This window comes from Oncorhynchus gorbuscha, linkage group LG13 (assembly GCF_021184085.1).
Source record: "Oncorhynchus gorbuscha isolate QuinsamMale2020 ecotype Even-year linkage group LG13, OgorEven_v1.0, whole genome shotgun sequence".
NCBI lineage: Eukaryota > Metazoa > Chordata > Actinopteri > Salmoniformes > Salmonidae > Oncorhynchus > Oncorhynchus gorbuscha.
The window spans coordinates 65,345,344-65,358,132 of NC_060185.1; the positions used below are offsets into that span (position 1 = coordinate 65,345,344).

At 41.9% G+C, this 12,789-nt stretch overlaps 1 protein-coding gene across 1 annotated transcript in view; it reads left to right on the forward strand.

The window, feature by feature from the left end:
• Positions 1-12,789, forward strand: part of LOC123992352 (opsin-3-like) — a 39,658-nt gene that overhangs the window by 1,079 nt on the left and 25,790 nt on the right. The window contains exon 2 of the mRNA XM_046293503.1: positions 2,930-3,255. Within this exon, the coding sequence (XP_046149459.1) occupies positions 2,930-3,255 (326 nt within the window). The remainder of the gene's footprint in view (positions 1-2,929; positions 3,256-12,789) is intronic.

Sequence of the window (12,789 nt, forward strand, 5' to 3'; positions counted from 1 at the left end):
CTGTGGGTGTTTGACAAATGCAGTTCATTATGTTAAATAAAGGTTAAATAAAAACATGTTGGTCGTCATTCATGTTTCTGATTAAAGTGTACAAAAAATGACAACTTTTTAATGAGCTTGGCAAATACTGTACATAAATTGTCAAAGCAGTTTATTGGTCCAATGCTGTGACATTTGACTGTTGGATATCTTTAAAACTCAGTGATTATCCCGATGGGAGCGATACGGCTCCCCTGTTCCCCTCCCTTTGAAACCACACTGTTACGGGTTTCTTCCGTAGAAGGAGAGGCGGACCAATACACAGCGTGGTTGAAGTTCATGGTTTTTTAATAAGAAAAACTATACATGAATAAACTACAATTACAATACAATAAATGTGAAAACCCGAAACCAGTCCCGTGTGGTACAAACACTGTCTCCTGTGTCAATCACCCACAAAACCCAACACCAAACAGGCTACCTAAATATGGTTCCCAATCAGAGACAATGACTAACACCTGCCTCTGATTGAGAACCATATCAGGCCAAACACAGAAACAGACAAACTAGACACACAACATAGAATGCCCACTCAGATCACACCCTGACCAAACAAAACATAGAAACATACAAAGCAAACTATGGTCAGGGTGTGACACACACACACAGGAGGGCAGTGACACAAACGCATGCATGACTCACAACCGCATAAGCGCACACACATGCAAACCCCGGCTCCACAGAAAGCTCCACCAAACCTGCAAACACTCCTGGAGGGGAGGAGTGGGCACATCACGCCGGCAATTTTGAACAATTTCTCTAATGGATGCCATATTTTACTGTCTGCTTCCTGACGGCTCTATATGCTGTCATTCTTCATAACAGCCAGCAACCACTTTTCAAGGATGGCATCCATTCACAACTAACAAAGTCTCAAAGTACTCTGAGCACTTAGGAAGACTAAATTAAGTTGGGCAAACTTTTTCTTTCATTGCCTTTCAGTTGTTGCACAGGAGGAAAACTTTTAGCAAGTTCTCACCTCCTGAGAGGACACACTGTCAATTCAATAACAAGTCACACTTCCTAGAATGTCAGGCTAGTACTCTGAGACAGACTAGCATGATAAAGACATAAACCTATTTTTCCCTCAGCTTTAGTCAAACACACACACGTCCCAATCGCACACTTACAGACAGGCAGACATGAAAGGAAAGGAAAGACAGGCAGACATGCGCGTGTGCGCACACACACACACAGTATAGAGCTGTATAGCATGTCAGCACTAAAAGCCAACTTGCAGTGGTCTGACTTCATGTAAGAATATAATACTGCACCATACATTTTCTTACTGTCCTGTGTGGCATGGCATGCCAGCTCTCTCTTGGGTTTACAAAATATTACTTTTAACATTTAGCTAAATGTTACCAAAATAGGGCAAAACAGAGCTAACGATTGTCACGTAACCTCCCATTCTCCTTAGCATCTGAATTCTCAAACTGGTGAAAAAAACGGTGATAACTGGCATCTGTTATAACAACACCAGATGCCCCATGACACCCTGATAACCTCCCCTCTCTCTCTCTCTCTCTCTCTCTCTCTCTCTCTCTCTCTCTCGCTCTCTCTCTCTCGCTCTCTCTCTCTCGCTCTCTCTCTCTTTTAATTCAATTCAAGGGCTTTATTGGCATGGGAAACATGTGTTAACATTGCCAAAGCAAGTGAGGTAGACAACATACAAAGTGAATATATAAAGTGAAAAACAACAAAAATTAACAGTAAACATTACACATACAGAAGTTTCAAAACAGTAAAGACATTACAAATGTCATATATATATATATATATATATATATATATATATATAGTGTTTTAACAATGTACAAATGGTTAAAGGACACAAGATAAAATCAATAAGCATAAATATAGGTATGTATAGGTATAATATATGCCCTTTTCTCGTGGCAACAGGTCACAAATCTTGCTGCTGTGATGGCACACTGTGGAATTTCACCCAGTAGATATGGAGTTTTTCAAAATTGGATTTGTTTTCGAATTCTTTGTGGATCTGTGTAATCTGAGGGAAATATGCCCCTCTAATATGGTCATACATTGGGCAGGAGGTTAGGAAGTGCAGCTCAGTTTCCACCTCATTTTGTGGGCAGTGAGCACATAGCCTGTCTTCTCTTGAGAGCCATGTCTGCCTACGGCGGCCTTTCTCAATAGCAAGGCTATTCTCACTGAGTCTGTACATAGTCAAAGCTTTCCTTAATTTTGGGTCAGTCACAGTGGTCAGGTATTCTGCCGCTGTGTACTCTCTGTGTAGGGCCAAATAGCATTCTAGTTTGCTCTGTTTTTTTGTTAATTCTTTCCAATGTGTTAAGTAATTATCTTTTTGTTTTCTCATGATTTGGTTGGGTCTAATTGTGCTGTTGTCCTGGGGCTCTGTAGGGTGTGTTTGTGTTTGTGAACAGAGCCCCAGGACCAGCTTGCTTAGGGGACTCTTCTCCAGGTTCATCTCTCTGTAGGTGATGGCTTTGTTATGGAAGGTTTGTGAATCGCTTCCTTTTAGGTGGTTGTAGAATTTAACAGCACTTTTCTGGATTTTGATAATTAGTGGGTATCGGCCTAATTCTGCTCTGCATGCATTATTTGGTGTTCTACATTGTACACGGAGGATATTTTTGCAGAATTCTGCGTGCAGTCTCAATTTGGTGTTTGTCCCATTTTGTGAAGTCTTGGTTGGTGAGCGGACCCCAGACCTCACAACCATAAAGGGCAATGGGCTCTATGACTGATTCAAGTATTTTTAGCCAAATCCTAATTGGTATGTTGAAATGTATGTTTCTTTTGATGGCATAGAATGCCCTTCTTGCCTTGTCTCTCAGATCGTTCACAGCTTTGTGGAAGTTACCAGTGGCGCTGATGTTTAGGCATCTCTCTCTCTCTTCTCTCTCTCTCTCTCTCTCTCGGATCATGTCTCTGTCCTATGAGCGCTACGCCACGGTGCAGCGCTCCACCCAGGCTGATGTGTCTGACTTCAGAAAGGCCTGGCTGTGTGTGTGGGGCTCCTGGCTCTATTCCCTGCTATGGACCCTGCCCCCCTTCATGGGCTGGAGCAGCTATGGCCCGGAGGGGGCCGGGACCTCCTGCTCTGTCCAGTGGACCCAGCGCTCTCCGGCCAGTGTCTCCTACGTGGTCTGCCTGTTCATCTTCTGCCTGCTGTTGCCCCTCATGATCATGGTCTACTCCTACGGCGGGATACTGGTTTCCATCAGGGGGGTGAGTGGTAGAGGTCGACCGTTTTAATCGGCATGGCCAATTTTAATTAGGGCCGATTTCTAGCAATCGGTAATCAGCATTTTTGGATGCCGATTATGGCCGATTACATTGCAATCCACGAGGAGACTGTGTGGCAGGCTGACCACCTGTTATGCGAGTGCAGCAAGGAGCCAATGTAAATTGCTAGCTAGCATCAAACTTATATTGTAAAAAATAATATTAACATAATCACTAGCTAACTACACATGGTTGATGATATTACTGATTGATGATGCATTGCATATAATCGATGCGGTGCCTGTTCATTTATCATCGAATCACAGGCTACTTCAACTTCACCAAGCGGGTGATGATTTAACAAAAGCGCATTCGCGAAAAAAAGCACAATCGTTGCACCAATGTACCTAACCATAAACATCATTGCCTTTCTTAAAATCAATACACAAGTATATATTTTTTTAAACCTGCATTTTTAGTTAAAATAAATTAATGTTAGCAGGCAATATTAACTAGGGAAATTGTCACTTCTCTTGCGTTCAGTGCAAGCAGAGTCAGGGTGTATGCAGCAGTTTGGCTCCTTGCGAACTGTGTGAAGACCATTTTTCCTAACAACGATCATAATTAATTTGCCAGATTTTTACATAATTATGACATAACATTGAAGGTTGTGCAATGTAACAGCAATATTTAGACTTAGGGTTGCCACCTGTTAGATAAAATAAGGAACGGTTCTGTATTTCACTGAAAGAATAAACTTTTGTTTTCGGAATTATAGTTTCCAGATTTTACCATATTAATGACCTAAGGCTCATATTTCTGTGTGTTTATTATATTATAATTAAGTCTATGATTTGATAGAGCAGTCTGACTGAGCGGTGGTAGGCAGCAGCAGGCTCGTAAGCATTCATTCAAACAGCACTTTCCTGCGTTTGCCAGCAGCTCTTTGCAATGCTTGAAGCACAGAGCTGTTTATGACTTTATGAATCTCAACTCCTGAGATTAGGCTGGCAATACTATAGTGCCTATAAGAACATCCAATAGTTAAAGGTATATGAAATACATAGAGAGAAATAGTCCTATAATAACTACAACCTAAAACTTATTAACTGGGAATATTGAAGACTCATGTTAAAAGGAACCCCCAGCTTTCATATGTTCTCATGTTCTGAGCAAGGAACTTAAATGTTAGCTTTTTTACATGACACATATTGCACTTTTATTTTCTTCTCCAACACTGTGTTTTTGCATTATTTAAACCAAATTGAACATGTTTCATTATTTATTTGAGACTAAATTTATGTTATTTATGTATTATATTAAGTAAAATAAAAGTGTTTATTCAGTACTGCTGTAATCGGCCAATTTTTATATATATACAGTGGGGAGAACAAGTATTTGATACACTGCCGATTTTGCAGGTTTTCCTACTTACAAAGCATGTAAAGGTCTGTAATTTTTATCATAGGTACATTTCAACTGTGAGAGACTGAATCTAAAACGAAAATCCAGAAAATCACTTTTAAGTAATTAATTAGCATTTTATTGCATGACATAAGTATTTGATCACCTACCAACCAGTAAGAATTCCGGCTCTCACAGATCTTTAAGAAGCCCTCCTGTTCTCCACTCTTTACCTCATTACCTGGTCCTCCAATAATCGGCGTTGAAAAATCATAATCGGTCAACCTCTAGTGAGTCGAAGGTCCATTTTGAGAGCAGTCAATGTGAATTTAAGTGTATGAATTGAAAATGTTTCCATTCATTCATGAACTGAATTTCAAATTCTCATGTTCTTCTTCCTAAATGGACTCCAACCCTAGAGTGGTGCTGTCACTCATTGGTGGTTGGCTACATGTTGTCTGTTGCCGTATTGAGACTCATGATGAAGATCATGAGATTATGAAGTGTGCACTCTGGTGCTAATGAAGTGTGTACTCTGCAGCTGGTTACATAGTAACTCTACCTGTCAGATCTGTGCTTTACATGACATGAAAGAGTTTGACATGCCGAGACAGAGTCTGCATTGAAATATACACTATATATACATAAGTATGCGGACACCCCTTCAAATGAGTGGATTTGGCTATTTCAACCACATCGGTTGCTGATGGATGTATAAAATTGAACAGAGAGCCATGCAATTTCTATAGACAAACATTGGCGATAGAATGGCCTTACTGAAGCGCTCAGTGACCTTCAATGCGGCACCGTCATAGGATGCTACCTTTCCAACAAGTCAGTCCGTCAAATTTCTGCCCTGCTCGAGCTATCCCGGTCAACTGTAAGTGATGTTATAGTGAAGTGGAAACGTCTAGGAGCAGAAACGGCTCAGCTGCAAAGTGGTAGGCCACACAAGCTCACAAAACGGGGCCGCCGGGTGCTGAAGTGTACAGTGCGGAAATATTGTCTGGCCTCGGTTGCAACACTCATTACCGAGTTCCAAACGTCCTCTGGAAGCAACATCATGGGTTTCCATGGCCGAGCAGCCGCACACAAGCCTAAGATCACCATGCTCAATACCAAGTGTTGGCTGGAGTGGTGTAAAGCTTGCCGCCATTGGACTATTTTTCATGGATCGGGCTAGGCCCCTTAGCGCCAATGAAGGGAAATCTTAACGCTGCAGCATACAATGACATTCTAGACAATTCTGTGCTTCCAACTTTGTGGCAACAGTTTGCCCCCGTGCACAAAGCGGGGTCCATACTGATGGTTTGTCGAGATCTGTGTGGAAGAACTTGACTGGCCTGCACAGAGCCCTGACCTCAATCCCAATGACAATCCTTGGGATGAATTGGAACGCTGACTTCGAGCCAGGCCTAATCACCCAACATCAGTGCCCAACCTTACTATTGATCTTGTGGCTGAATAGAAGCAAGTCCTCGCAGCAATGTTCCAACATCTATTGGAAAGCCTTCCCAGAAGAGTGGAGGCTGTTGTAGTAGCAAAGGGTGGACCAACTCCATATTAATGGCCATGATTTTGGAATGAGATGTTCGACAAGCAGGTCATGTAGTGTATCCTGGTCAAAATAAAGCTACTGTTGGGTAACTGAAAAACATTTTATAACAATGATATTGGTAGTTCATACAGGTAATTGTAGAATGCATACCAAAATAGCTTTGTTTTTGATGTTGACAGACCGTACTGTGGCTGCCCGCATAATGGTTCAAGCCAGACCATGATTCACCATTATACACAGTTATGGACCCTACTCAGCCTTTGTGCTTCTGGACCCATTATCCCTTTGACAAACAGTGTAATTGGAATAGAAAGGAAGTCTGGATATATCTGTCTGGCTGGATGATTGGGAGATATTATTACATTTATATGAAAGTATTTCCTTCATTTAATGACTGGAGGCCAAAACCAGATAGCACTACACAGTACAAACAAGATGTTTCAAAAACACACACGGAGACACAATCTAGATCATTTCCTCAATGTATTTTTTGCCACTGCTGTGACCATGCTATAAAGATCTATGGTAACACGTAGCATGGAGGAAAATAGTTAATGTCTATTAGGAGAAGCAGCTAGATATTGGCTCATGGGCAGGCTCTCTGGGGAGTAATGGAGGCAGGCTCTCTGGGGAGTAATGGAGGCAGGCTCTCTGGGGAGTAATGGAGGCAGGCTCTCTGGGGAGTAATGGAGGCAGGCTCTCTGGGGAGTAATGGAGGCAGGCTCTCTGGGGAGTAATGGAGGCAGGCTCTCTGGGGAGTAATGGAGGCAGGCTCTCTGGGGAGTCGTGGAGGCAGGCTCTCTGGGGAGTCGTGGAGGCAGGCTCTCTGGGGAGTCGTGGAGGCAGGCTCTCTGGGGAGTCGTGGAGGCAGGCTCTCTGGGGAGTCGTGGAGGCAGGCTCTCTGGGGAGTCGTGGAGGCAGGCTCTCTGGGGAGTCGTGGAGGCAGGCTCTCTGGGGAGTCGTGGAGGCAGGCTCTCTGGGAAGTATTGGAGGCAGGCTCTCTGGGAAGTATTGGAGGCAGGCTCTCTGGGAATCTGGACCTGGTTGTGTTCAACTCTCCTTAGGTTTTTGTGAATCATTCTTGCCTTTGAGGGGCTTTTATAAACCCTGGGCATCTGGCTCACACAACCAATTTGTAATTAATGGGTTCCAATTGGTGGCTGCCTGCCCTGCTCAGAATGCCCTCGCCTTATGCTACCCGCCAGCGCTACTCCATGAATGAATAAACTAGGAGCCATTTTTAGGCTGTGGAATAGGCCCGTTACTATTGGTGAGAATCCAGTTATGTAAGTGTCTCATTTTCCCTGTATTTGTTGAAGCCTGTTCAGCTGAAGGGACCAGCGCTGCAGACCTGATTACTTGTGAATTTCCGCTTCGCTGATCCACCAGTCACCTTCCTTCTGAAGACCCCCCCCCCCCCCCCCAGGCTTTTCTTAGAAACCAAGCACCAGCTTGTGGAGTAGTAGTAATCTGAGAGGTGAATTACAATTCACCATGCAGTGACACATCACACAGAGAAATGACATTCATATGAAGATAATCAGTATGGATCCAGGGTGGTATTTTATGGTTTGGCCTCACTGCACATCTTAATTCCAGGCACACTGTTGGTCATAAAAGCCTCTCCCATGGTCTCACATCACTGTGAGATTTATCATGCCGTAACTGTGCCACAGAATAAATGTCGATACAACGGCATCCTAATGTGTTACTCCAATGCATGACCAAATCTCCAGGTGTCACAGATGTACCTTTTTTTAATCAATTTCCTGAAAAGAACAGTCTGAGCCTCCAATATAGAAGTGCCTGCTTCCTTTGTGGGTCTGGAATAGAGAAATCCAGGCAATACACCGGAAATACCCTTTGTGATGGCTTGGCAACAGTAGAATTCCTATTACGTGTTTAATAAGATTGCGTATGTAACTAAGGTTATGGCCTACTCGGCCGGCAACAAGGCTGTGTCTAATTTATCATCAGTGGTGGTAGTTGCCGTTTAAGATGAGGGAGGATGATTACTTTTTTTATGAACATGGCCTTATTTCTATTACAGCATATTGGATGACTACGATTCATATTCCATTCATCCAGCTCAATGTAATATTGATAGGTTTAGGCTACTACATGATACTCACATTTTTCCTGTGCCCATCATGAGGTTGCTACAACCTAGCCTATGAACAAAGGTTTACAAGGTAGGTGCACAGGTTGAGAGAGTTCTCAGTAATCAAGGTAACAGACAGTGACACCTTCAATACCACCTTGCACACTCTTGCCTGCATCTAGCTGATTTATGGTGTAATCATTAGTCCAACAGTTGCAAACGAGTTTCTATTGGACAAATTCAGGTATCCCCGTTTCATTCCATTTGCTTCCATTTAAGAAAAGGATTTCAACAGAATCTGTGCAATGAATATCCCAATGATCACACGCAAACAGTTCACTTTCATAGCATCCCCATTCAAACAGTTCATTGTACATATAATTCCTTCTCGCTTCTATCTACCTTTCCAAGCTAAACCTTCATATCATGACCGCTACACACAGCCTACATTGTTGTCATGTCATAGTCAACATAGCTACTAGAACTAACACATTAGTAAACCCGCTACAATCACTCAGTACAGTGTAGTCAGCAGAAATCAGTTTAGCAGTTACACCGGAGGGCCTCGGTGGCAATAAATTAATAAAACCAAAAGCTTACCTTAAGAGTTCCAGTGTTAGATAGCCAGCTAGCTAACATAGCATCCCTGTCTGTTTGAGTAGGCTAAACTGCATTTGACACTAGTGTGAGCGTACCAAGTAATTGGGGTCACTCTAAAGCGGGAAGGTGGAATAAACGAGTCAGGAGTAGGTTTTTCTGATTGAACACGGTTCTCTATTGAGGGTATTTTGTCAACAAAAACATTCTAACATAATCAATAAAAAATCTTCCAAGGAAAAACACACATCTTCTCCAGATGAAACAAGAACACAATAGGATAATCTTTAAACTACAACAAACATAAATCACGGGTTTGTCACCGTCTTAGTGGTTCTTTCAGCACAGCTTCTCTCTCGGTGGCCATCTTCCAGAGCTAGTTTCCCCCTTCTCTGCTGGTTCCATTCTCTCTTTTATAGGGGAAGGAGAGTATCTCATTAGTACCATCAGCTGTGCTTAATTGACTCTGGTTACCTTGTCTCCCATGCTTTGTTGGGCTACTATCCATGAGCCCAGCCTGCCCTCTAGTGGTCCTTCCACACTAGCTAAGTGAAAGTGAAAGAAAATATACAATGAAATATTGCTCTCTCGCTTCACTTTCGTTTTTGAAGAAATTAATTTCTTCAAAATTGTTCAACTATTGTCTTTCTCTCTTTGAGTAAACTACTCAACACATTTTATGCACTGCAGTGATAGCTAGTTGTACCTTATGCCTCCAGTCCTAGATTCATTCTCTGATCCTTTGATTGGGTGGACAACATGTCAGTTCATGCTGCAAGAGCTCTGAGAGGTTGGAGGACATCTTCCAGAAGTTGTCATAATTACAGTGTTAGTCTCTGGAAGGGGGTGAGAACCGTGAGCCTCCTAGGTTTTGTATTGAAGTCAATGTACCCAGAGGAGGACAGAAGCTAGCTGTCCTCCGGCTAGCTTCTGCTTCCTTGGCAGCATGAGTGAAGGATGCTTTGTTGCGAAATTTGTTGCGAAATAGGAAGCCAATTCTAGATTTAACTTTGGATTGGAGATGTTTGATATGGGTCTGGAAGGAGAGTTTACAGTCTAACCAGACACCTAAGTATTTGTAGTTGTCCACGTATTCTAAGTCAGAGCCGTCCAGAGTAGTGATGTTGGACAGGCGGGTAGGTGCAGGTAGCGATCGGTTGAAGAGCATGCATTTAGTTTTACTTGTATTTAAGAGAAATTGGAGGCCACGGAAGGAGAGTTGTATGGCATTGAAGCTTGCCTGGAGGGTTGTTAACACATTGTCCAAAGAAGGGCCGGAAGTATACAGAATGGTGTCGTCTGCTTAGAGGTGGATCAGGGACTCACCAGCAGCAAGAGCGACCTCATTGATGTATACAGAGAAGAGAGTCGGTCCAAGAATTGAACCCTGTGGCACCCCCATAGAGACTGCCAGAGGTCCGGACAGCAGACCCTCCGATTTGACACACTGAACTCTATCAGAGAAGTAGTTGGTGAACCAGGCGAGGCAATCATTTGAGAAACCAAGGCTGTCGAGTCTGCCGATGAGGATTTGGTGGTTGACAGAATCGAAAGCCTTGGCCAGATCAATGAATACGGCTGCACAGTAATGTTTCTTATCGATGGCGGTTATAAGATATCGTTTAGGACCTTGAGCGTGGCTGAGGTGCACCCATGACCAGCTCTGAAACCAGATTGCATAGCAGAGAAGGTATGGTGAGATTCGAAATGGTCGGTAATCTGTTTGTTGACTTGGCTTTCGAAGACCTTAGAAAGGCATGGTAGGATAGATATAGGTCTGTAGCAGTTTGGGTTTACCCAAGTGAGCATATAGCTAGCTACATCTATGGGCTTTTATGTTTTTCTGTCATGCTTAAATGTGCATTAGCCTCTATCATACAGCACCAGTTGTTGTGTCTGTGACTATCATTACATGTGAAGACTGTATATTATCAAATCAATTCTCTGTGTAATTTAATTACGCGATTAAACTAATCATGTATCTTTAACTAGGAAGTTGGGGCACCCAAACCGACTCTTCAGATATTTTAACATCTTATCAAAACAGGCCCTTATTAATGAATTGTACCTCATCAGTTCTCATTACTGAATATCGCAAACCCTTGGCTATCTGCACAAACCCTAGCCTCCATAATGAATCACCGATATACAAATTGGCTTAATTAATTATTTACTAACTAACTAATCACATCACAGAAATACATAAACAAACAATATAGTTATTGGTTACTAACACAATGCATTGAATGGTCCCTAGTGGGCTAAACCAGTATGACGGCTTGGTAGACATTGGAAAGAGGTGGGGTCAAATAATTAAGCCAATGTGTATATCGCTGATTCATTATGGAGGCTAGGTTTTGCGCAGATACCCAAGGGTTTGCGACGTTGAGTAATGAGAACTGATGGGGTACAATTTATTAATAAGCGACTGTTTTGATAAGATATTAAAATATCTGAAGAGTCGATTCAGGAAATAACTAACTAATGACAGTAAATATTTTCCCGTGGTGCCCCGACTTCCTAGTTGATTAAAGTTTAGATTATTAGTTTATCAAATCAATTCTGTGTAATTAAAATAAGTCTTCACATTTAATGATAGTAACGTTACGACATATAGTGCGCCGTATGAGGAATCTAAGATAGAATGAGGCATTTATTTAGATTCAGCCTGTATAAATTTGAAAAGCAGATTGCATTATACACCCAGATTATGCTATACAGCAGGGGAGTTGTAGACAGGAATTATTGGTTGTGTGTGTTTACCCATATAAATTGTCCTGGTGTCGCGTATCTGATGACGGTCAGGGTGTCTTATGAGTTGGTAAAGTTAGTGATAAAATTTCTAGTACTTGGATAACAATCAAGCAAATTATAGAAATTGAGCGTTGGGCCAAATGTGCTATTTCTGTCTCCCGTGTTTCAGAACCGGGTAGACTCGGTCATTATTCTCTGTCCCTCGCAGTCTCAGTAGCGTGAGTAGACTCCGTGTATTTCTTTGTTTACCGCGCGTTCCAGTTAAACCATTCCCATCTTTAAAGGGATTCTATGTTATGCTTGAAAGTGTACAAAGTAGGATTAGCTTGCACGAGATACAGCTAACAAAGGCAAAGTAACCATTTCGTTTTTCCTGTGTCACGTTGAAATTCCTTGTACTTCCATTTGATTTCAGTTTTCTGCGTTCAGTGATGGTGAAGAATCGGCAGGATTTATTTTTTATTTTTAAAATCATAATTTGTGACACCCAGTGTGTATCACGTTTATATCAAGTGGTTACTAATGTTATCCAGCCAATCTCAACGGATTGGGTATAGTTGTCTCTTTCAATTGAACTAAGTAAAATTGCCAGACTTACCTTTTTCAAATTGACATTTTAAATAATTTCCAAATTGATTGGTTTCTGCAAATGAGACAATTTTCCACATTAACCTTGATACAGCAACACTCTCGGGTTAATTAAAGTTGAATTCCCAAATAACCTATACAGGTTTGATTTTATCATTAACATTGATTAATCAGTCAAATTGCTTTTGCAAAGCTCATTCAGTACTTCCCATTACTGAAGGAGGTCCCGCCTTCGCGGGAATCCCATGTGGCTTCGGCCTTGGGGATAAGTGACCCTTGTGGTGAATGTACCTTAACTGTAACCAGTAGTTCAAATGTTATGATAATCCAGACCATCTTAATTGATTGGATGTAATCGTCTCATTCAATTTAATAAGTTAAATTGTCGAACATACACTACCGTTCAAAAGTTTGGGGTCACTTAATGTCTTTGTTTTTAAAAGAAAATCACATTTAAAATAACATCAAATGGATCAGAAATACAGTGTAGACATTATTCATTTTGTAAATGACTATTGTAGCTGGAAACGGCTGA